General features: G+C 29.0%; 4 protein-coding genes across 4 annotated transcripts; 3 read left to right on the top strand and 1 right to left on the bottom strand.

Annotated features, from left to right (window-relative positions):
* Positions 1-492: 492 nt before the first annotated feature.
* On the bottom strand, positions 493-2531 carry LOC145764070 (zinc transporter ZIP12-like). The gene is made up of 6 exons (XM_082575641.1): positions 2370-2531; positions 1967-2110; positions 1641-1770; positions 1199-1351; positions 723-910; positions 493-630 (listed from the first exon to the last, which is right to left on the bottom strand). Exons 1-6 carry the CDS (start codon positions 2463-2465, stop codon positions 493-495), a joined length of 849 nt encoding a protein of 282 aa, XP_082431767.1. The 5' UTR covers positions 2466-2531.
* An 8951-nt stretch (positions 2532-11482) lies between these two features.
* Positions 11483-14969, top strand: LOC145755503 (neuronal membrane glycoprotein M6-a-like). Its single transcript, XM_082571745.1, has 7 exons — positions 11483-11617; positions 11920-12100; positions 12206-12365; positions 12570-12714; positions 13158-13225; positions 13396-13461; positions 14440-14969. Exons 1-7 carry the CDS (start codon positions 11614-11616, stop codon positions 14593-14595), a joined length of 780 nt encoding a protein of 259 aa, XP_082427871.1. The 5' UTR covers positions 11483-11613; the 3' UTR covers positions 14596-14969.
* Positions 14970-17389: 2420 nt separating this feature from the next.
* LOC145763573 (uncharacterized) lies at positions 17390-19001 on the top strand. The gene is made up of 5 exons (XM_082575039.1): positions 17390-17562; positions 17726-17848; positions 18018-18106; positions 18175-18293; positions 18601-19001. The coding sequence occupies exons 1-5, from the start codon at positions 17499-17501 to the stop codon at positions 18644-18646; spliced, it is 441 nt and encodes a 146-aa protein (XP_082431165.1). The 5' UTR covers positions 17390-17498; the 3' UTR covers positions 18647-19001.
* A 240-nt stretch (positions 19002-19241) lies between these two features.
* On the top strand, positions 19242-23359 carry LOC145743463 (phenylalanine--tRNA ligase beta subunit-like). Its single transcript, XM_082561429.1, has 8 exons — positions 19242-19532; positions 20109-20325; positions 20547-21031; positions 21157-21252; positions 21331-21673; positions 21869-22051; positions 22493-22620; positions 22939-23359. Exons 1-8 carry the CDS (start codon positions 19321-19323, stop codon positions 23069-23071), a joined length of 1797 nt encoding a protein of 598 aa, XP_082417555.1. The 5' UTR covers positions 19242-19320; the 3' UTR covers positions 23072-23359.
* The last annotated feature ends 166 nt before the right edge of the window (positions 23360-23525 follow it).

Genomic DNA, 23525 nt, shown 5'->3' with positions numbered 1-23525 from the left:
TCACGTGAATCATACGCAATAAGAGACTCAAGTGTGACGTCATTAGGAAAGTTGGCAGAGAAAAAAACAAATGTTTTTGCAATAACAGGAACTGTTAAAGCCAAAAAGAGTCTTAAACTTGGAAATTCATCTCATAACTCTACTCATGTTATTGAAATGTCTCCAATATAGTTAAACACAGATGTATTTTTGTATTATAATATAATGACCTTTTGCTGTGGTGTTTATGTCTATTTTTGTAAAGTTTTTTTTTGTATAGTTAAAAATAAATTAATTGTTCGCATTTTATTAGGTTTTTAGTGTTAGTGTAAAAGTTACGATTTTTTCAAGATACTGCTCTTATAAATTAAGAACGTTAAATATGTTTTCCTATCTATTAATGATAAAAATACATTTTTTAACATAAAAACGAAATTATTTACAAATAAAATTGGGTTTTATTTGTTTAAATATATGTTTTATTTTATTTGTTTAAATATATGTTATAGTAATCTAGCCCAAGCTTTCAGTTATATCTTCTTCGTAAAAAGCTATCACAAACAAAATAGCCCAACCCAAAATCAAACCGATATTTTGAAGTATAAACTGAAGAAATGGTCTGTCTGTTTCTTCAGCTATCATTTCATGTAACTAAATATAAAACAAATAAATAACTTTTGAAATTTCTTGTACACAACCATACATAAAACGTTATTTTATTTTAAAAACACTTAGTTACTTACTACATTGACAAGAGAAATGTATAGAAACATTCCGGCAACTACTGCTAGCAACCATTGCCGTATTTCCTCGTTTTCTGATAAAGCAAGGCCGACGTAGAGACCGAAAAATGCACAACAAGCGGCCAAAAAGTTCATCAACAGTGCTCTGCATCTGCTCAAACCATTGTTTAGATAAATAGCAAAATCACCTTCAAAAATAAGTTATATTTTAGTTGTTTTCTTAATATTAAACACTGTGTTTGGTAGAGCTATTCTAAAGTGGTAGTTGTGTTTAAACATCTTATTGCAAGCCTTAAGGTTTATGGTTAAAGCTGTACCAGTCACAGTATTTGAGTTTGTGCCAGGTGTTTACATATAGCTTAAACAAGCATATTTTTTTTCAATAAAATATAAAATATATTTTTATAGCTCAAGGTAATATAAAACATAAGTGTTTTTCTAAATTTTAAACCTATATAGAAACTTGGTAAATGTACCAAATTCGTGTGGTAACTCGTGGCAAAATATTGCGATTGAGGTCCCTACTCCTTGAGTCCATGAGACACTGAATGCTGCCCCGATCGCTATTCCATCACCGAAATTATGGAGCAAGTCGCCGATAAATATCATCAAACCAACCGGAGTCATTCCTAGAAGAAAAAAATTCTACTTGGTTATTTTTTTGCTGAAATTTAATGTGTTTTATCTATGCACATCAGCTATGGTTTACAACTAAGTGCAATATGTGTAGCTTTTGTTAAATAGATGTTTTTTTTTAATTTAAAATTACTTAGTTTTCCTACCAAAGCAAAAAGTGGTCACGTGACCTTCCTTGTTATCTTTTTCTTCTTCTTTTTTACTTTTATTAGATATCTTAAGAAACAAAAATTAATTTTTTAAATAATTTTTTTTTAGTTTTTATTTGAAATTTCCTTACACTGGCAATCGAGCTAGTAACACTTTTTAACTCCATTGCTTCATGTGATTCAGCACAAGTGAATTTGGTAACTGTTTGATCATTTTGTGTTGATTCTGCAACGTGGTTTGTTTCTTCATTATCCTGCTTCTGCTGTAATACGAATAAATTTAACTGGGTTAAGTTCAAACTTACTTAATTCGTATTAAGTTTGCTTCAAACTTAAACGCATATATGTTAATAATAAAAAATTTGTTTTACATTACATTTGTCTATTATTTTTTTAAATGACATTTTTTATTTTTTTAAACAGATTCTTTAACAATTTTTTTGTTTTATTCAATTTTACCTTTTGTCTGATCGCCACTAACTTCAACGCATTTTCGAACAGAAACAAAAACCAAATTCCACCAAGTACTGCCAGTAATTTCCAAATAAAGCTATCTTCTTCTTCTTCGCCATCGTGTTCATCATGACCATGTAACCCAGTTACCTTTAAATACATTGGTCAAGTGCAATATACTAATTAATACCCCTTTATACCTCTATACAAATAAGTTGAGCCTATTTTGTATAAAGCATTTACCTACAATTCCAATGTTAAATAATAATATTTGTATTTAGTAATGCTGGTTAATGCATTAAAAACCAACTTAATTGGAACAAAAAGTACGTTAGCATTTGAATACAGGGGTAGTTGTTAAATTTATTGAAAATTATTTGTAACAGTTTGTATTGAATCTCTTCGTTACCTCTGGTATAATGTGAAGAATAGCATCACCTGACATCGTACCCACACCTAGCGCGATAAAAAACTGCATCACCTGTTTAAACCATCTTGTATTCATTGTTGGAAAAAATACAATTCCAGAAAATGCTAAACCACTTATAATAGCAACCGATGCTGTGCCATAACCATATTCTAAACAAAAAACAAATTTTGAAAATTGTAAGTATTTGTTTGTTAAATAATATTTCATATCTCAATTTAAATTTTTTCTGAATTTCAATTTGTTTATGTCGGATTTTGATTTAGTGCTATTTACTCATGGCTGTAGTGTATTCATCTTCAAGGCTTGGTCCGGTAGTGATATCTCCAAGGCTAGGCAAAGTTGTATTATTTTCCTTAAACAAAAACTTTATTAAAAAATCATTGGGTTGTATATATGCAATTACATTTACTGTCGGTATTAAAAACAAAAAGATTTAGACAGGTTAAAAAAAAAGTTACAATAAAAAAACACTTACTACATTTTGATTAATTACTTCCCCAGACTCTCTCTTAAACCTTCTATTATCTTTGAAAAAATAGTTTTTTAATATTTTTCATATTACAAACCAAATTAAAAACAAATAAAAACAACATTAATCATTATACCGTATCCATCATCCAATAAAAGTTGTCGTCCATTAAATAATGAAAGTAAGAAATAGGAAATAACATCGTCTAAGTTGTCATTATTTCGAGTTGGTGACAAAGTTAAGATATCGAAAATCTGTAAGGAACGAAATATTTGTTAAGTGCATATAAAAGGTGTCTTAATTAAAAAAATATGCAAGATTTTAAAAACTAGGCATAACTCTATTTAAAGTAGTGTGTTGTTATTTATATATTAATAAAATTCTATGTAATCACAGAGGTCTAAAAATATTTTAATGTCTCGCCGTTATATAATTGCCTTAACGACCTGTAAACAAATAATTATAAATTATTTATAGGTTCTTAATTAGAAGCGCCTTACATTTTAATTCATGGTATGCTAGGATAGACTATACATATTTTTCAGTAAACATATGTTATAAAAATAACATTTATATTTCTATATTTTTAACCTAATTTTTAAATATTGTTAAGTAATAGGCGTTTGGTATATATAAAAATCACAACTTTAACACCTTAGATTAAGATTAATGTTACTTTTATGTACGTAAGTCTACTGGCTTACGCATTCGTTGGGATTTTTTGTCATACTAAGACACAATTAGTCGCTCACGAATACGAATTATTTACGTTTCACATAATTGTTTAATATTATGTTGTACTGTTATGTGAATAAGAATTGTAACGATGACAATTACATCGACCCGATCGTGCGAAATATGTCATTACAGCTAGTTCTTGTGTATGACAAATTAAGTGTCAATCAGGCTATTAAATAATATAACATAAACAAGATTATTTAAGAATAGGTAAGTGGAAGAAATATATTTTCCAAATTAATCATTATTAACTCATCAATCAAGCAATAGTATGCGTTAACGTTATGTTGATTTGCAATACAATTTCAGGCAATATAAAGTTTGTAAATTTATATTTGACAAAGAATAAATTTTAATATAAATTTAAAATGTCAAGTTTAATTTGAATTTTTGTAACTGTTTCGTTTTTAAGTAGCTTGCGTTACTATAGGAACTTTACCGATTTAGAAATGAGTAAACGAAGAGGCGACACTTCACAGTTGCTGAATTTTTGCTGGTAATATCCGATATTTAAGACTATTAACGTCAAGTGATTTACGGCGTCGCTTTTGCCCAAAACAAGACTTGTACCTGACCAATTAAAGACACTACATCCTTATGGTATGTCTGTTTACTGGTCTTAAGCCGTTGTTGTTTAATTTAAGTGAATAATTACAAGTGTCTAAATATCAGACGGTAACTTACAGACGACACACCGTAGACAGAAAAAAACGCAATTTATAGGTATTTTGGTGACAATTTTATCAGTTCAGGAAGCAAGATAGTCAATAGTAACTATTTCGTGCATGTCAACAAAAGGAATTCCACGAACCGATCAGTTTTATGTGCAGAACGTGGTTTAGTAGAAAAAGATTTAGGCTCATTAATCGTCGTATTACTGATGGAGCCAAAAGAAATTCATTCAAAAAAAGTGGTATAAAATTTACGTCCTAGCGACTTTTGCTTTAGAAATATTTTGTGATACTAAAATATCAATGTTATTGTTTTAACTTTTTACTACGGTAGTTCGCTGTTATTGAAAGGCATAGTATAAACAAAAGAAGGCCATGCGTAGGTTACATATTTAAAAAAAATAAAAATCAACCGCAAAAACCCGCTTTGTAAAAAAACTAAATTAGATAACGAACCCAAAACCAGGAAATGCTGTTGACTACCGGTTATAAGTATGTAAACAGCTATGTTAACTGATAAAACTGTATTTAAATGCAGTGTTAAACAAGGTTGTGTAATCGTTCGATACCCGGACGTTACGTGTGTATATCAGTTATAAATTGTTTATAAAAACCCTATCAATCAAATGTTTTATTCAACGACTGCCTACTGTTTACTGTTTCAATAAATGTAGCTAAGGATAAATTGCGATTTTAAGAAGGCGTGCTAAGATTAAGCGGTAATAATAATCCGATTTGCGACTTTATTATCGTTTCTCGTAAAAAAAAACTTTAAAAAATCTGCTCAAATGTCGTCAATGTTAATCATAATTGAAGACAAGATATAAAATGTAGTTGAAGTCAACGTGAGGCTTACGAATTACTATAGAATTGTTTACAATACATTTTTTTTTTCCGTTACAGGAACAAGGTAAAATTACTGAACTATTTTTTGTGTTTTTACAGTGTAGTTTACTTTATAATATATCATTAGAAATGAACTTTACTAATTCCTCGAGAGAAAATGCAACTTTTACTTTCCCGCCAAGACACCACAGCGTAACAAGGTGGTATATTGACGTCACATTCACTTCTATACTTGCTGCAATATCATTACACGTAGCGACAGGACTTATTTACTATCAAGTACGAAGAAATCAAAACAAAGCCGACAGACCGCAGCATAGATACAAAAAAGAGCAAAAGTTTTCCACGATCACTAAAGTTTTATGCATTCTTGTAGCCATATTTTCATTGGTTTATGATTTAGCGAAAATTGGCACTCTGTATGTAGAAGATAAAGCTTTCCGCAGTAACTTTACCTCACCTGAATTGCACAACTTTTGCAACCACTTCGCCAAATTTAGAGAGATAACATTGGTGGTAGGAACTGGGTTGGTGTACTTGTTTTTATGGGCAAGGCAGCGAGTGTTTTATATTAATCCTTCGTTGAAACGACTGAACAGCAAACCAGTCAAGATATTAAGCTACATTGTTGTGGGTTTTTGGTTCATCTATTTTATTCCATTAGTCTTGGTGATCGCAATTGTTACAAGATACCAATATTTAACTCCAGGAGGTTGTTTTGTTAATTTCAGAGTCATACAACTTTACCGTTTCATCGTTATCTCGTGGGTAATCGCATGTGCTTTATTGCAAGTTACACTTCTATGGCTGTTTGTCAACCCATTGCTAAATCATACTTCTATTCGTGGATTTAACTCCAAAACCGGACCTAGCAAATCCTATACAAAGATTTACACGAGAGTTAAACGTGCAATGCTACTGTCGCTTATTTGTTTAATATCTGACATTGTGGCTGCTGTAATAGTCTCAGCTTTTCGCCAACAAACAAACAGCTCGACCCTTCCGTACAGCTTCAACCTAATAATCAACTTGTTTGCGATTATTGGTTGCTATGACGACTGGAGGACGATGTTGTTCCCATGGTGTGCGGGAAGCAGCAAGTTCCAGACGCAATACGTAAGCTCTGGATACCTCACTCCGTCGGGAAACAGTTCTACTCAACATACAGAACGGAAGCACAGAAGCGAGATATTTACAATAAAAAAGATCGCTTCTTCGAGCGAGGTCTTGGATTCAACTACTGGCGATATGTTTAAATCACAGGAGGAGCAAAGTTCGTTGAATGAGATTATAGGAAAATCTGACTCTGACGAGCCGGTGTCACAATTACTTAACCCTGCCGAAAACAAAAGCACGACTTTGAACGATTTAAAACCTATTTCACCGCAGGGTAATCCCCCTGTTACAAACTTGCCCGACTTGATAACTCATTGAATTATTTACCCAGGCTTAGCATAGCATAAATAAAGGAATGACAATTGTTTTTTTTATTTCCAAATTTTTGAAAGTTATTTCATAAAAACGTTTACATACGTGGATTGTAAAGTTTCTATAAATTTTCTATACTGTTTTAGCGCAAATTTTTAGTATATTTTTCAAGCGTAATTGAGAGCAATATTGCACTTTTATGCGGGGTATAATGTAAAAATAAAACACAAACGTAAAAAAAAAATTGTGCTGGCCATTTGGTTTACAAATATAAGTTTTAAATTACGTAGCATAGGGCCGATATCCTGTCAACATATGACGCTGAATTAAATCGGGAAATAGATTGCGAATCGTTCTGTAAATGATTCAGATCTAGTTTCATCACAAGTAGATCAGCTTTTAAGATTTTGACTTAGTCACATTAATAAACCAATTGTTTAATTAACAGTACGAATTAGGAATTATTTTAATAGTACTATTAATATAATTTATCTAATAAGGTGTAGTTATAGCCAGTTATGATCGAAATCGTTTGTAAAATAATTAATAGAAAACAATCTTAAAACCTGGATTTAAATTGTCATAGGCTGGTAATTGTGCTCTTTAGTTAAGAAATGCCTGACAATTAAAGCCTTCGCGACATTTTAAAATATGTTTCGGATGGAGAAATATGTTAAGCAAATATTTTCTGATTCATTTTAAATGGCAAAATTATCTTTCATTTGAGGTTGAAAATTAAGGGCTATTATCAATAATAGTTTAATTGTTTCATAACATAATATCAGGATGTACACAGCCCAGTCAGCAAGTCGCTTGTCTCAGTATTTAAGTAGGTCTACTTTGTTATTCATACTGGGCATATTTTGTTACATCAAAAACTTAAAATTTTAAAAAACAAATTGACCATTAGAAATGACATATGCTTTTTAAGTATGCAGGTTTTTAATATTAGTTTTTACAGAACGAAATTTTTGATTAAAAACATAATGGTAAATTGTTTATTTTGTAGAAGTAGTAAACTGTGAATAAATTTAAAATGAATATCAGTGAATCGTCAAACGAAATGAAAGAAGGTCAGCAACGATTTCACAGTTTAGAGAGATGGTACGTGGACATTATATTTACTTCACTTCTGGCCGCAGTTTCCTTCTATGTTCTGTTTGCACTGATTTATTTTCAGATCAAAAAAAGGCAAAACTTGGGATCAACTAACAGGCATAGATACAAAACTGAAAGAAGATTTGCAACAGTAACCAAAACTATATGCATTCTAGTTGCTGTGTTTTCGTTGCTATACGATCTTGTTAAAATCGGCATGCTAAGCATAGAAGATATGGCCTATTGGAATAGTATAACCAACACTACATCGCCATATTTAGAAACAGTCTGTAACCACTTTCCAAAAGTTCGAGAAATTACCTTGGTTATGGGAACTGGTTTGGTGTATTTGTTTTTGTGGGCAAGACAAAGAGTTTTCTACATAAACCCTTCCTTAAAGCAACTGAACAGCAAACTGACACATGTATTGAGCTATGTAGTTGTTGTTTTTTGGTTTGTGTATTTTATAACTTTGTTAATATTACTGCTGGCTGTACCGCGGTACATTTATCTCGTACCTGGTGGTTGTTATATCCTTTCTGACGTAACAAGGCTGTTTCAAGTCCTTGTAGGGTCGTTGGTGATTGCATGCGCAATGCTACAACTAACGTTACTGTGGTTGTTTATTAATCCTTTGATTAACCGAACATCTATTCGAGGTTTTAGTGCAAAATCAGGGCCAAGCCGTACTTACAAAAAGATTTATTCACGAGTAAAACGCGCGCTGATACTCTCCCTTATGTGTTTGTTGTCCGACATTATAACTGTTGTGCTAGTTACTGTACTTCATCGTGAAGACACTACTAATACGACATTACCGTACAGTTTTAACTTGGCAGTCAATATGTTAGCAACTGTAGGATGCTACGACAACTGGAACACAATGTTGTTTCCTTGGTGCGCTGATAACAAAGTATTTAGATCTAGATTCGTAAGCTCGAAGTATTCCAGCACATCAGCTGACAGAAGGGAGGGAAGCACAGTGTATTCTGTCAACAACAATAAAACAAATGCTAGCCAGGAACAGCTTTCTTCAATAAACGACACCCTAAATGCATCGGCAGCTCTTGACGATGGTAATATAAGCAAAACTAACGCGGGGGATATGCCACCAGTTTTTGTAGACATTGATTTAAATGAAACAAATGCCGAAAACAAGGAACCGGTTTTTGAAGACGTCGATTTGACCGAAAATGTAGAAGAAAGGCAACCAGATTTTAAGGAAGTTGAATTAAATAAAACTCCTATAAAAACAGCAACTTTGGAAAAGGTTTCAATATCTATTCATAAAGAAGAAGACAATGGCAAAATTTCAGAAACAGACAATGTTAGTAAAAAAAGCATTCCAGAAAATGTGGTTGAAGAAACTAATGTGGCAAATGATATAACGTCAACTCCCACTATTTGTTGATAGCTTTTTTTTAATTAAATATGTAGATAAATGTACATAAATGAGTGAAATTTGTGTTTTTAATTTTTTTAAATATTTAAAAGATAACTTTATAGTTTGGATGGTTATTAGTAATTTACATTAAATAAATTTTTTTTTGTATATTTAATAAAATTTAAAAACTAAGATAATTTAACCTGCCCCATCAGAAAAAAACGTTAGCAGAAATTGTATAATAATATCTAGTGTTGGTCTATGTTGTATATATAAGAATATATAATAGTTCAGGTAATTAGAAGTCTTGTAACTTATAATTACGTAATGTGTGTAAACACAATTTAAGTTATCTATATCAATATAACTATATACATACATTTCATTGCGTTGACATAACGAGATGTTTATAACAAGCTTGCCTACATTTAGTTTAAAAGGTTACCTTATTTTGTGAGATATGTGGTTTTATTATTTCATTTACATCTTTGATTATTTTGATTACGTCATTTCTTTCAATCTTCTGATGAGTTTTTGTGTCTAAAAACGTTAGACATTTATAAACACGTTTCTCAAAAGGTTTACATAAAGCAGTGTATTTATATTTACCGTGTTTAGCACAGTCTTGAACTTGTAAAGCCTTATGTAAAAGTTGTAATACAATTCCAAGTTCACTTTTTTTCAAGCTGTTTTTTTCTGACGAATTTTTCCAAATTTTTTCAATTGACAAACACTAAGATATAACAAACAGAAGATTGCCAATGATGCAATTCGGTTTAATATTTGTTTTATTATAACAAACTAATTAATAAAAAAATATAAATAGCGTAAAAAGATAAAAATATATTCAATATTTGCTTAAAATCACTTACTGTATAATATTATTTAAACTTTAAATAGGAAATTTTATTAAGAAAAATTAATAGTTTTAAATGACAAAAAGCTAATAATAAAACGTTTTAAAATTCACGTAATACGTTCACAATAATAAGTAAATTTGACATATGTAAACAACATAACGTTATCCTACCTGATGGCAGTTTTTCGTATAGCAGTTAGTTCTAAATTTAAGACCTAATAACAATGTCTGCAATGACCCCTTATCCAAAGAAGTAATTTGTTTTGAATTTGTTGCCACACAAAGCGCAGCAAAATGCGATTTGTTATCTTGATTTGAAAAACCTATTTCAGTCGCGCTTGCTAGAAAAAGTTTGTCAAATACAAAATATTTTATTTAAATTTGTTTAAAACAACTTAGCAAAAGGGTTGCATTACAGAAAAAAATACAAACTTTAAACTTACCATGATAAGATGTTTTGAGGAATATTAAAAAAATTAAAAATTGCAACTGATGTATTAACTTCATATCGACTCGTTTAAACTGACTATAATTATATAATTTAATAAATCATATCTACAAGCTTTAAATTAATATAAAAAACCTCAATATACAATTGAATGCCTAAAAAAACTTTGTGTAGAAAAGGCACTGCTTATATGAGCAAATTTAATTCTAACTAAAATGTTTTGACGTTCTTGAGACTCAAAGAAATAGTTGGTTTAATTAATCTGTTATCATGTTTTTATATAACTGTGTTTCCACTCAGCAAATTAAACCTTACCATTACAGTTTTATTTTATCTTGTTTTGTAAAGTCAACATTTGATAAAATTGACAACACGCGATATTTATTTACATTACGTAAACTTACTTAAGTTAATTGCATTGGTTATGTTAAATGTGCTCCCTACTTAAGGTTTCGTGAAATTCACTTATTTTTTACCAAACAAACTTTTGGTAAATACTTGTTATAAAAAAAATCACCTGATTTTGCTTTTAAAACAACAGATTTTCTAAATTGCAAGGTCATATTATAAAATAAAGTTTTCAAAAATACATTAATAATACAGCGTTGTGTGTATACCTTTTTTTCATTAATAGTTGTTTAAACAACTAGACAAATAACATGACAAACTAATATTTTGTTTTCGCTTTTCATGTTTAAAATTTATCGGCCTGCGTTATTGTCAACCGTTAGTGGGCGCTAGTGAACAGCATTGATGGACAAACTTTTTTCCGATTAATCGATAACTACAGCGAACAGTTCTTAACAGCATTTCGCATTTGGATATTTTAGCAATAACAGTAGAGTTAAGATTTTATCAAATTGTCAATAGGCCAAGTTAAATTAGTTCGGTAATAAAATGTGATAAACATTTCACTTTACATTATGATTGTGTAAATATGAGATGTATAATGACTTTTTGTTCAAACAAAGTGTCAAATTAAAAAGAGATTAATAATTAAAATATCAATTTTATGAGTTGACTTTTGGTAGCTGGGTCTGCTGGTAGCTATGTTTGGCTATTTGTTGAACAATTCTAACGTTTACACTGTGGTATTTAAAGTTTTAAACTTGAAAAACCTTTTAATGTTATAATAGTTATGGTAGCTAATAAGGACTTTTTGTTTAAAATAATTATTTTTATTTGTAGAAAATTTAATTTTAAATTAAGATTTATTAAAGAATACCTATTACTACCAACTGACCAGGAAAATATATCAAATAGGTTAAAATTTTACAAAACTATGGGTAAGTTGTTAATTTTTTTTTATTTGGTTACTGAAATTTGAATTAATTTTTGTGTTGCTAGTTAAAAAAATTAGATACATACATGTATATCTATAATAACTGATCAACTTTACCCTATTACAATTTAACAGCCTGGGGGTATTTTTATTATAATAAACAAACAAGAAGATGGTGAAACTAGGTTGTTTAAAAATGAATTCTAATTGGGTTGAGATGTCTTTAAGTTAAATTACTTTAAAACCCAATTCCTGGGTTTACAATTATCTAAAATTAAAGTTATTATGACAATCAAAATGTTTTAGGTTGCTTCGATTCTTGTCTACGATGTTTAAGTCTTGTCCCATGGGCGACTTTAATTGCCACAGTAATGTGTTGGGCTGGCACGGCTTTATTTTGTGGCACCGGCCACGAAGCTCTTACAAACAGTGCCATATTATTTAACAATTCAATAGAGAACTGGCCAAGCACAAAAGCTGACCAAGTGTAAGAAATTTTTTAATTAAAAAAATTGTCAAAAAAATCTTGGTTTTAAAAAAAATGTTTTAAAATTTTTTTACAAAATATTGGAAAAAAAATTAAATTTTTTAGATTTGAAGCTTTAAAGTATGCAATGTATGGAATAGCTGCTTTTATGCTTGTGTTGTCACTAGTATTATTTATCGACGGAGTATTTGTAACAAGGACAGTAAAGTCAGATTATGAAGATTCTTGTAAAACTTCTTGCTACGGAGTTTGCATGGGAATTTTTGTAAGTTATGTTAATGATTTTTATCTACAAAGTAAAATAAAAAGGCCAGATATTTATCGATAAAAAAAAATCAATAAACTTAAAAAAGACTTTAGTTTACATTGCAAAAAAAATATTTAAAATTTGAAAATTTAAATTTTTTAATGTATAAATAAGGTATGTACTGTTTTGGATTTAAAAAATATTTAAAATTTTTTTTTTTAGTACACAGTAATTACTTACTTGGTCTCAGTGTCCTGGCTCGTGTTAACTTGCTTTTCAGTGTTGCCGTTATATTTTTTCATGATGGCTACGAATCAGTGTAAAAATAACGAGGGTCCTGATTCTTGTCTTCACTTCGGACAACTCGGTAAATTTAAATTATTTAAAAAACTTCACGTTATTAATTTTTGGTGTTGTGAAAAATTTTTAAGGGACCATTGTAATTTTTTAGTATTTTATTAATTTTGTTTTATAGTTGTTTTACTATTACATTTATTGGAAATTTATTTTCTATATACTTTTGGTTTAATTTATTATTTTTAAGTGCATTTGTGCACCTGCATAATAGATAATAATACCTAAAAATAAAGTTTAAATACTGGCTTTAGATGCCACAATAAGGTGTGTACTACATACTCTTTCATTTGTAAAATAATTAATACTTTATGGGTTTTATTTTTAAATATAGAAATAATTGACTACCATCTTTTTGCATATAATATGTAATTTATCAATTAATTGCAGAGCAATATATATATAGTTAACATCAAATTTTTTGTATTTTAAACGCTCATATTATTTTTTTTGTAGGTTTAGTGTCAAACAGTACAGCTCAAATATGTGGTGATGATTTAGAATTATTTTGTGAATCACCAAAAGTTAGTTTATTATATAAAATTTTATAAACTACTGATATGTGGGTTTTTTTTATTTTAAATAAAAAACTTATATGGTTGGAATAGAAAATAAATTAGGTTTTAAAACTTGGTTAATTTGTACCACTTTTGTGACCCTATAAGTGTATTAATAATTAATTTTTCTGTTTCAGTTTATGCTCAGTTTTCAACTTTTTATAATCGCATTTGCCGGTGCTGCTATAGTTCTTTTAAGCCAGGTAATTTAAAACTTTATAATTTTTAACTTTTTTTTTCTATTAAATAATTTCTTTTGAATACTTTTTTATGTTTTAAAAAAAAAATTCTCAATTATGTGTTCAGTAAATATGCTTTCAGTAAATTAACTTAAGAGGGAATAATCAAGTTGATTTATTCGGCTCACTGAGAAATTTAATTAAAACTTTGTCACTTTAAAAAATAATGCAACTTAAACAAAAACACGCCTACAAAAATTTAATTTAAAAAAAAAAATTTTTAATTTTTACAAAAAATTTATGAAGAGGAAAAACACACTTGAAAAATTTTAAAATTTGGTTTAAAAAATCGTTTATTTTTAAAGGCAAATTTGTTGATTTTAACGCACCACAGTAAGCCTAGGGCGTTGATAGTTAATAAATAAATCAAAATGCAACATATTCGCTCTATACATCGGTATGCGCTATGACCAAGGGTCAATCTATTTAATACGTTTACTTGGCAGACCTTGCTACGTCATACTTTTTCAATTTAGCGCCGTTGTTAAGCTACACTTATAAACCATCTTTTGTTGGGAAGGTAAAATGGTTGTCAAAGTTTGTTTTAATAAAGGAGTGATACCCAAACTAAATATTTGGGTTGTTAAATCAAACATTACTCAATTGGCGCAATATTATGCGTGGTAGCTTAGGCCTATCTTTTATTATAGTGGGTTTTTATGTAAAGATATAATTAATTCACTTATTTTAAATGACCATTTTAATCACAACATTTTTTCAACTTTGTAATGAATTTTTTGTTGGTAAAAAAATAACTTCAATTCAATCAAAAATTTGACTTAATTTTTTCGTCTATTATTTTACAGCTGTTATATAAGGTCACTTGATTAAGGTCAATTATTTTATTTTTAGTCACATTTTTTATTGGCTATGACCGATTGATGACGTCACGGCAATTTTAAGTGTGACGACATTTTCAAGTTGTTATTTTTTTTTTTCTAGAAACAATTTTTGATGTGCCTTTCCGCAAATTACGCCTACATTAAAATGGTCAAAAAGTTGGCAGTTTACGAAGATGCAAAATATCGCGAGGAAATGGAGTTAAACGATATTATCAACACAGCTCGCTCGAACGAAAGACTAACCTACAAATACTAGTAAATATAGACCACGATTTAAATCAATTTAAATCCAACTTAGTTTTGGGTTACTATATCTTATATTTTTAAATATATACTTTTTTTTTTTTTGAATAACATTTGTTTTAAATGGGGTAAGCGTATTATGAAGAGCTCTGACGCGTTGCTTAATGATTAATATATTTGTTGTTCTATTTCATATATATATAGGTTACTGCATGTTTTATACATGTAATATCATTTATCACTAAACTATAGTGCTTACTATTTGAGTGTTTATTTTTTGTATATACAATGTTTTTTTTTATAATTTTTTTCTTTCTTAATTGGCTTTTTGTACATATTTATTAACCCAGTTTTTAATTTTATTTTTTCTTATTTTTTTTTGTTTTAAATTTTAATATTAGGTACAAATATTATTAGTGTTATTATGTTATGTGTCAAAATAAGTGAAAGGGGTAGTTATGTTATTAAATATTTTTATTTAGTAGTTTTATATATTTTGTTTGAATTTTTTCTTACTTTTTAATCCAAAGTTAATTAAACATATGGTTTATGTTAATCAGTAACTTAAAAAAATAATATAATTTTTTTAAATTTGGTAATGATTTTTTTATAATTAAGCGCTTAAATATGGTACCTTTTTGTAAATATATTTTTTTAAATCATTCAAAATATGTTGCTAACTATATTAGTGGTATTAGTTACTTAATATTTTTATCAGAATCGTACTTTATTCATTATTTTTAAAAAATATTTTTTTTTTATGATTTTGTTACTTTAAAATTTTTGTTGCGCCGAATTACGTTTACCGTTGTATTGAATAATCATTGTAAAATTAAATAACCCTGTATTATATAGAAGAGTCGTCATAAAGGTATGTAGATGACGTCATAGAGCGTGTTGTTTTATACACGCGGGATTGATATGCGATCAATTAGTGATTATTGTGTAATAGTATACGCGATACCTTACGTTATTAATGTGTCGTAATTTACAAAATAAACGCCCGTTTTTTAAGTTTTGTATGGCCTTATACAATGACATTAATATTTTAATGGTATATCACAACAAAATTTTCCATTACAAATTATCTAAATATAAATTTTGACTTTAATTTAATTTTGGATTCATAAAATTTAAAATTGGTAACAAAACAGTTGGTGAAATGAATAATATTTAATTTTTTTTCTTTTTAAAATCTAAAAATTAGAAAATTACAAAACTGTGTAAGGGATGGGATATAGAAACAATTATTTTCTTACAATTGGTACTTCGTTAATTGCCATTAACTTGTTATGTTAACAAAAGAACAAAAAAGAGATTAGAAAGTCGTTCTGTAAGTTTTCTACTTTTCCTAATTGAAATACAAGCAGTTCTTGAGAACTTTACCTAAAATCACGTCACAAAAAACACGTAGATGTACACAATACCAATCTAGTTCGACTAAACGACAACTTAATTACGATAAAACGACAATTTTTGATCGTAATTGGCTCGTAATTCGCTCAGCTGGAATTATTTTCAAGTAGGAACACTGCTTGCAAATATGAGTGGGATGTTTTTTAATTAAATTATGCACTTTACATTCGTATTGGTTTAAGGATTCTGCTGCATTTCAAATCGCATTTTCTTTGTGCATTGTTCAAGCAATTCAAAACTTGTGAAGCGAATTAATATCGCGGCATATTACATACAATAATCTTATAATCGGATTAATATTACACATGGCAAAATTACAATACCATCCAGTTGCAGTTTTCCATAACAATCCAGCTTTGTTATTGTGCTCAGTCAGATGTGTAGTGATTGGCTGAATTGTTAATCACGTATTCGAAACATAAGTGCACTTCAAATTGGCATCAACTACGTTTAAAAAATTCTACTTCCAATCCACTTTAAAACGGTCAACGGATTTTGTTTAGGCGTAACGAATGGTTAAATGAAGGTAAAAGAGCCTTGGGTCTTTATTTTTTGCGTTTATTGAGAATTTTTGGTGCGGTTATCAAAAAAAAAATCAATTTCGATGTTTATCAAACAGATTCCACTTAACATTCTTCTTCAAAAGTATTTTTTTTGTTGAGTAATTATCTCAATTTAAATCCACTACTTTTTGTATTCAGGCTTTTTATTATGATTATTTTAAAGCTGGTAAACAGAAAAAATATTTAAGGGATAAGAATTTTATGTATATTGACAAACATAGATTAAATCTTTTTGTTTAGTTATATTTACTATTTTATTGCTCTTTGGCGACATCCATTTTAGCACAAAAATCTAAATAGATGCCGCTAATGGGCGCTAGTAATGCATTATTTTGGTTATGTAAATTTTGTCCAATATCTTAAAATAAAAAAGGTATTTATATTCTTTGGCAGTTTAGGGTGTGAAGCAATATTTAAAACATTATATAAACTAGTTTGCTTGGCCTGTTAATATACTTTAGGAAAATTGCCTGTTTTTCATTCAAATACTATGTGTATATCTTACTAATTTTAAAGAATTTGTAAGATCGTAACGATAACGCATATTAAAGGCTATTACAGGTATAACGTTAAACGTTAAACGGCTTTGATATTTAATCCGTGCGATTTGCTTTGACGTATTTTATGTGTTCACTACATTCGGTATCGACGTATTTTTATTTCGAGGTTAGAATTGGTCGAGCGCTAGCCTAGGGGTCTTGTTGTTTTTCTATTGTTTAGCGATAAATCACATATTTAAAACTTGAAATGTGTTAAAATGATAAAAGTAAAGACTTATATGTAGAATTACTTAAAAAAAATTTAATAGGAAAAGTGGATAGCTTACAAAAAACGCCTAAATTTTTTTTTAAATTTAATTATATTTTGTGATTTTTTCTATTCTGTGTTAAGGTTAACCCAGTTCGTTTAAGTTTAAAATAGTTGTGTGTTTATAAATATGAAGGGTTTGCTTTTGGAATTAGCTGCAGTGTTCTTTATATCATTTACAACTTTAGTAAGAGGTTTGTGAAGGATTATCTAATTATAAAATAAACTTTATCATTGGCGGAATATTATACAAAAAGCACATAAATTGTTCTAATGCCAGTTTCAAATAAATGTTTACAAAATAAATAAAAATATTAAACGTTACAGTTTAAAAAAAGGGATTAAATTTTGTTGTAGGTTTTACACCGATCGAATGTAAAGATGAAACGTTTTGTGCTATTCTTTTAACTACTACGAGTTGCGATCTTTTAAAGGAATCTGAAATGCAAAGGTGTCCAGTGTCATGTGAATTGTGTGATCGTAAGTATTAATAGACTCTTAATTTTTTCTATGCCCAATTCTATTTAAATTTAGGTTTGATTCTATGTCTTAATCATGGGTTAAAGTCTACTACTGTTGAATTTTTTAAGGTAAACTTGGCAAGATGTTTATAGCTTGAATTTAAATTAAAATTTTTGGACATTTTTAGCAAATAAAGATGACCAGCTGACTTCTCAAGCTTTTACAAAAATACCTGAGATTACTTCACCATTTAACTTTCCAGACATAAACGAAAAAGTAAGTTACGCATTTTAGTATACTTCACTTTTTAAACACTTTTTTATAAAATGTGTTTAATTTTGTAGACTACTGAAAGTGGATGTTGCCCGAAAGACTGCGTAGATCAAAAAGTCTTATATGAATGGGCATCAAATTATTTAACTTGGCTCGAGGACTATAAAAAGTGGAAGGAAGATTATACAAAGTAAGAGTTCACTTTAGTGAAAAATACACTATGCACCTACATTTTTAAGTAGAAATATACCAAAAACTAAAAATAAGTTTTTTTTCGGAAAACTAAAAGGAAATTTTTCGAAAAATTAGTGTACTGGTAAAAACATTATAAAATGGCTTTTTTTAATACCTGAGTAACTAGTGAAAATATACATTAAAACAAAGTTTAAGAGAATGTATCCAAACTATTTTTGTAAGTTGATAACTTAGTTTTAGGTTGTTAAACTACCCACAGTATTTTGGTATTAGGTCATATTTATTTTTACTTTGTTAAACAGGTTTAAGGACTTGGCAGAATCTGGAGAATTGTGTTCAAGACCATAATAGTCCAATAATCAAACTTTATAAAACTTAAAAAAAAAGTTTTTATATTTTTGATACAGTTGTACAAAATTATGTGTTTTTTTAGTTTATTTAGCTTATTACAATTTTTAGTACACTTATTTTTACTTTAATATATAAAACATTTCTCGTATTTCGTAGTATTCTATTTATATTTTTTTTAATTATGACGCTTTGTAATACAAGTTCGGTTACTATTTTTATCGCAATTGTAATCAAAAGTCAAAATATAAAAAAGTGTTCCAGTAAACGGAATAGTTGTTTTTTAATTCTTATAAAAACATGATAAAGTTTTAAACACTGCTTATAATTATATTTTGTATTAACATTTAATATCCTAAGGCAATAAAATATCATTTTGATGAAGTCATCTAGCTAATACACATAGATTAAGATGCTTATCGATTACAGAGCTATGCAATTATACCAAACAAACTCAATCTAAACTTTTGTTGTTTTTAAAAAACGAGGATAACCTCAATATTAAGTAGGTAATAGCGTCGTACGTGATAATATTACGCGTAACACGCTGTTCACTGTTGCGTAAAAATGTTTATATTTTCTGGATGATGAAATTAAGTAGAAAGTTTTAAAAATAAACCTAAAACATAAATTACTACTTACAGGCTTAAATAATTCAAGCACCAGTTTAAAGTATGCCTACCGTGGGTGTGAATCGAGATGCCCTGTTTGAAAAACTAGGTAGAACTTATACGGAAGAAGAATTTGACGAACTATGTTTCGAGTATGGAGTAGAATTGGACGAAGTTACCTCCGAAAAAGAACAGATTGAGAAGGAACAAGGTGAAAGTAAAGCACATGGGGCATCAGAAGAAGTTATCTACAAAATCGATATTCCAGCTAACAGGTTACATTTTAGTTACGATCAGACAATCATTGTAAAGCTTGTAAAGAACTCCTGCTGGCCAGCACTTAATCAGCGGCATAATTATCGGCAATTATAATCTACTGCTAAAGGCAACTTAAGACTGGGTTAAAGTAACTGATGTTACTCTATGTTTAGGTCGCGCATATGACCTTCTTACATCAAGAGTAAAAATATAAACAAAAAAATTTAAATTTCTATGTAACATTATCAAAATTCTTTTAATTTTTTTTGTATTTATTTATTCTTGATGTGTGGAGGCCGACATTACAGCTAAAAACATATGTTATTTTAGCCCAGTCTTAGATTGACTTATAGCAGTTTAGGATAGGCTATTGTTCTTCTGTAAATTGTTTTTTTTTTAAACTAATTCAGAAATTGGAAGCACAATCTGACTATGGCATAAAAGCAGTGAGATCGAACATAGGACGTCCTGTAATAAACTAAGTGTTCTAACCACTACACCATGCTGTGGTGTAATTATTGTTCAAAAAATAAAAGCAATTTAAAAAATGTTTATCAATGTATATTTATGTCAGTTTATATATTTTTCTATAGATATGATTTGCTATGCATTGAAGGAATAGTACAAGCATTGAAGGTGTTTTTACAGCAGGAGTCAGCACCAATTTACAAACCAATAACACCAGAATGTGGCCGACAGAAAATAATTGTTAAACCATCCACTCAGGTTATACGACCATCTTGTGTTGCTGCTGTGTTAAGAAATGTAACTTTTACCAAAGATGTTTACAACAGTTTCATCGATTTACAGGTAACCATTTTAATATGTGTATATAAAATTATATAGCCTACATAGTTTTATGTGACCTCATGTTATTTCATGCACTTTTTTGCATTTAGATATTGTTTCATTTAAATAAAAAAAAATAAAATTAAGGTATATATATATATGTGTGTTATGTTTTGAATATTTCACATTATAGTAGTTTAATAATAATTATTTAAATTTTTGAAATTTTAAATTAAATAAAGGACAAACTTCATCATAATATTGGGCGCAGAAGAACTTTGGTTTCGATTGGGACCCATGACCTTGACACTATTCAAGGTCCTTTTATTTATGATGCCAAGCCACCAAGCGAGATCAAGTTTATTGCATTGAACCAACAGAAGGAACTTACAGCAACTGAGCTAATGGAACTATATTCCAAAGATTCTCATTTAAAAGCATTTGTGCCTATCATACTAAACAGCCCAGTATACCCAGTAATATATGATCAGAATGGTGTTGTTTTATCAATGCCTCCTATAATAAATGGTGATCATTCGAAAATCAAGCTTTCCACTAGGAATATTTTTATCGAGATTACGGCTACAGATTTGACCAAAGCCAAGGTAGCATTGGACACAATTGTCACTATGTTTTCGGGGCATTGTGATGATAAATTTAAAGTTGAAACAGTTGATGTGGAAGGCCATGATGGTACAAATATGGTTACACCAGGTTTGCCATACAGGTAAAATATTTATAATCAAAAGGGACTATAAGATGATTTTTCACTTAACTCATGGTTGTCATGGTACTATAGATATTTACTTGTATGTATATGCAACATATTTTATTGCTTTTTTTGTATTTTAGAGAGGAAGTTGTAAGCGCAAAAGAAGTAAACACAAAAATTGGAATCAACATTTCGGCTGAAGAAATTGCAAAATTATTAACCAAAATGTGTTTACGGTAAAAAAATAATATTTAAACTGCATTTTAAGTTTATTTTTAACAATAATTTATTATTTTTCTTTTAATTTTGTTTAGTTCAGAGGTGGTAGACAAAGAAAACGAAAAAATCAAAGTTTTAATCCCACCAACACGATCAGACGTAATACATGCTTGTGACATCATAGAGGACATCGCAATTGCATTTGGTTACAACAACATAGTCAAAACTTTTCCTCGTTCAGTAACCGTAGGTGGACAACAACTATCCATGAAAATATCGGAAAGACTAAGAATTGAAATGGCTGGGGCTGGATTTACTGAAGCTCTTACATTTACTCTTTGTTCACATGATGATGTTGGTTTAAAAATGAGGCAAGTAGGATATGATATGGAGAAATTAGCAGTGCATGTTTCAAACCCTAAAACATTAGAATTTCAGGTAAATTTGGAAATCATCTTAGTCTAATTTTTAAGTGTTTGATTTTGACATTTATTAAAAAAATTTTGAACCGTTATTGGTGCATTTATGCTATTTTTTGTTGCTTTGAAATCCTTTGGGTTTGTGTTTTATATACTTTTAAGTTTACTTTTTAACTTCTTCAAACTAAAATTAGATATATTTTAATTTTTGAAGGTTGTTAGAACATCCTTGCTTCCTGGTTTGCTTAAAACTGTTGCATCAAATCGAAACATGCCACTTCCGTTAAAACTATTTGAAATACAAGAAGTTGTTTTAAAGGATGAAACTGCTGAAACTTTGGCAAGAAATGAGAGAAGATTGGCTGCTGTTCATTATAACAAAACACCGGGTTTTGAAGTAAATTTTTAGTTAAAACTAAATATTTTATGAAACAATTACATAATTTATTTTATTTATTTATCGTTGATGTGGAAAGGTTAACTTTACAACCCAAACATAACATTGGTTACCCAAGTCTAGAGTTGCCTTTGGCAGTTTGGGAAATTGTTTATTATATTTGACCGCTAATTATAAGCTGCTAATTAGCTTCTGACTCAACAGGAGTTTATACTGTTTATAGCACCTTACTCGAGTGCATTACAGGATGAAAGCAGTGGGGATCGCACCCAGGACCTTAATAATATGTGACTTGTAACACTGTATATTATACTGTACATTTTTTAATATATCTGTTGCAATTCATATTTAATATTGGATCATTTATGCAAAAATTGCAATATTTTTTAAAATTTGTACTAGTAGTAAAAAACATTTTCTTACCATTTTTTTAAATTTAAGGTTATTCATGGCTTATTAGATCGGATTATGCAAATACTGGAAATTAAATGTGCCCTATCTGATCCTAAATACAAGGAAACTGGATATTACATAAAGGCTGCTGAAGACCCTTCATATTTTCCTGGAAGGTAATATTTTTAACGAGGTTCTGGGTTCGATCTTCACTGCTCTCTTGCTGTAGCGTTCTTGAGTAAGGCGTTATAAACAGTATAAACTCCTGCAGAGCCAGCACTTAATCAGCAGCATAATTATCAGGAAATAATAATCTATAATATTCCAAACTGCCAAAGACAACTCAAGACTTGGTCGGGGTAACAGATGTTACTTTATGTTTAGGTCATAATGACGGCCTTTTTACATTGAGGATAAATATATCTATAAATTATATCATTTTTTTTTAATTTTTTCAAAAGGCTGATATAATAATACAAATTTTTTAACTATAGATGTGCTGAAGTGATATTAAGAGGTAAAAGTATTGGAAAACTTGGAGTTTTACACCCAGAAGTTATTTCCAATTTTGAACTCACTTGCCCTGCTGCTGCTCTAGAAATCAATTTGGAAGCTTTTTACTTATAAAATATACAAATTTTTAATAATATAGTTGTATTGTGGTTTTAAGTAAGAATGGTTTAGTTTACTTTTAATGTAAAAAAAATGGTATTCATAGAATTAAAAAAAATAACTAAAAACTTACATCTATTTTGAATTAAATTTTTTGTCGTATCATCTCATTCACGTGTAATAATTTATTTAGTAAAAATACTTTTTATTTAATAAATTTATTGTGGTTTGGTTAAAAAAAATTTAAAAAATAACTAAAAACTTACATCTATTTTGAATTAAATTTTTTGTCGTATCATGTCATTCACGTGTAATAATTTATTTAGTAAAAATACTTTTTATTTAATAAATTTATTGTGGTTTGGTTGGAAAAATTTAAATTAATAATTCGTTTGCAAATTTTAATAAAATTGTAGAATTTATTTTTGGTGTATTGAAAATAAAAAAATATTTCATTAATTTATTTAAT

This window comes from Corella eumyota, chromosome 1, assembly GCF_963082875.1.
Source record: "Corella eumyota chromosome 1, kaCorEumy4.1, whole genome shotgun sequence".
Taxonomy (NCBI): domain Eukaryota; kingdom Metazoa; phylum Chordata; class Ascidiacea; order Phlebobranchia; family Corellidae; genus Corella; species Corella eumyota.
Note: the sequence above shows the minus strand (reverse complement) of the source record. Positions and strands in the feature narration are given on the sequence as shown.

Excerpts from the sequence above, each read along its gene's own strand:
- LOC145764070 (XM_082575641.1), bottom strand. The coding sequence starts at position 2,465 with ATGAATACAAGATGGTTTAAACAGGTGATGCAGTTTTTTATCGCGCTA. Across the intron at positions 1,771-1,966 it reads TAGTGGCGATCAGACAAAAG|CAGAAGCAGGATAATGAAGA; the intron begins GTAAAATTGAAT and ends TTCGTATTACAG. Across the intron at positions 1,352-1,640 it reads TGTTACTAGCTCGATTGCCA|GAATGACTCCGGTTGGTTTG; the intron begins GTGTAAGGAAAT and ends TTTTTCTTCTAG.
- LOC145755503 (XM_082571745.1), top strand. Across the intron at positions 12,366-12,569 it reads GAGTTTGCATGGGAATTTTT|TACACAGTAATTACTTACTT; the intron begins GTAAGTTATGTT and ends TTTTTTTTTTAG. Across the intron at positions 12,715-13,157 it reads TCTTCACTTCGGACAACTCG|GTTTAGTGTCAAACAGTACA; the intron begins GTAAATTTAAAT and ends TTTTTTTTGTAG.
- LOC145763573 (XM_082575039.1), top strand. The coding sequence starts at position 17,499 with ATGAAGGGTTTGCTTTTGGAATTAGCTGCAGTGTTCTTTATATCATTT. Across the intron at positions 17,563-17,725 it reads ATTTACAACTTTAGTAAGAG|GTTTTACACCGATCGAATGT; the intron begins GTTTGTGAAGGA and ends ATTTTGTTGTAG. Across the intron at positions 17,849-18,017 it reads GTCATGTGAATTGTGTGATC|CAAATAAAGATGACCAGCTG; the intron begins GTAAGTATTAAT and ends GGACATTTTTAG.
- LOC145743463 (XM_082561429.1), top strand. The coding sequence starts at position 19,321 with ATGCCTACCGTGGGTGTGAATCGAGATGCCCTGTTTGAAAAACTAGGT. Across the intron at positions 20,326-20,546 it reads ACAGTTTCATCGATTTACAG|GACAAACTTCATCATAATAT; the intron begins GTAACCATTTTA and ends AATTAAATAAAG. Across the intron at positions 21,253-21,330 it reads TTAACCAAAATGTGTTTACG|TTCAGAGGTGGTAGACAAAG; the intron begins GTAAAAAAATAA and ends AATTTTGTTTAG.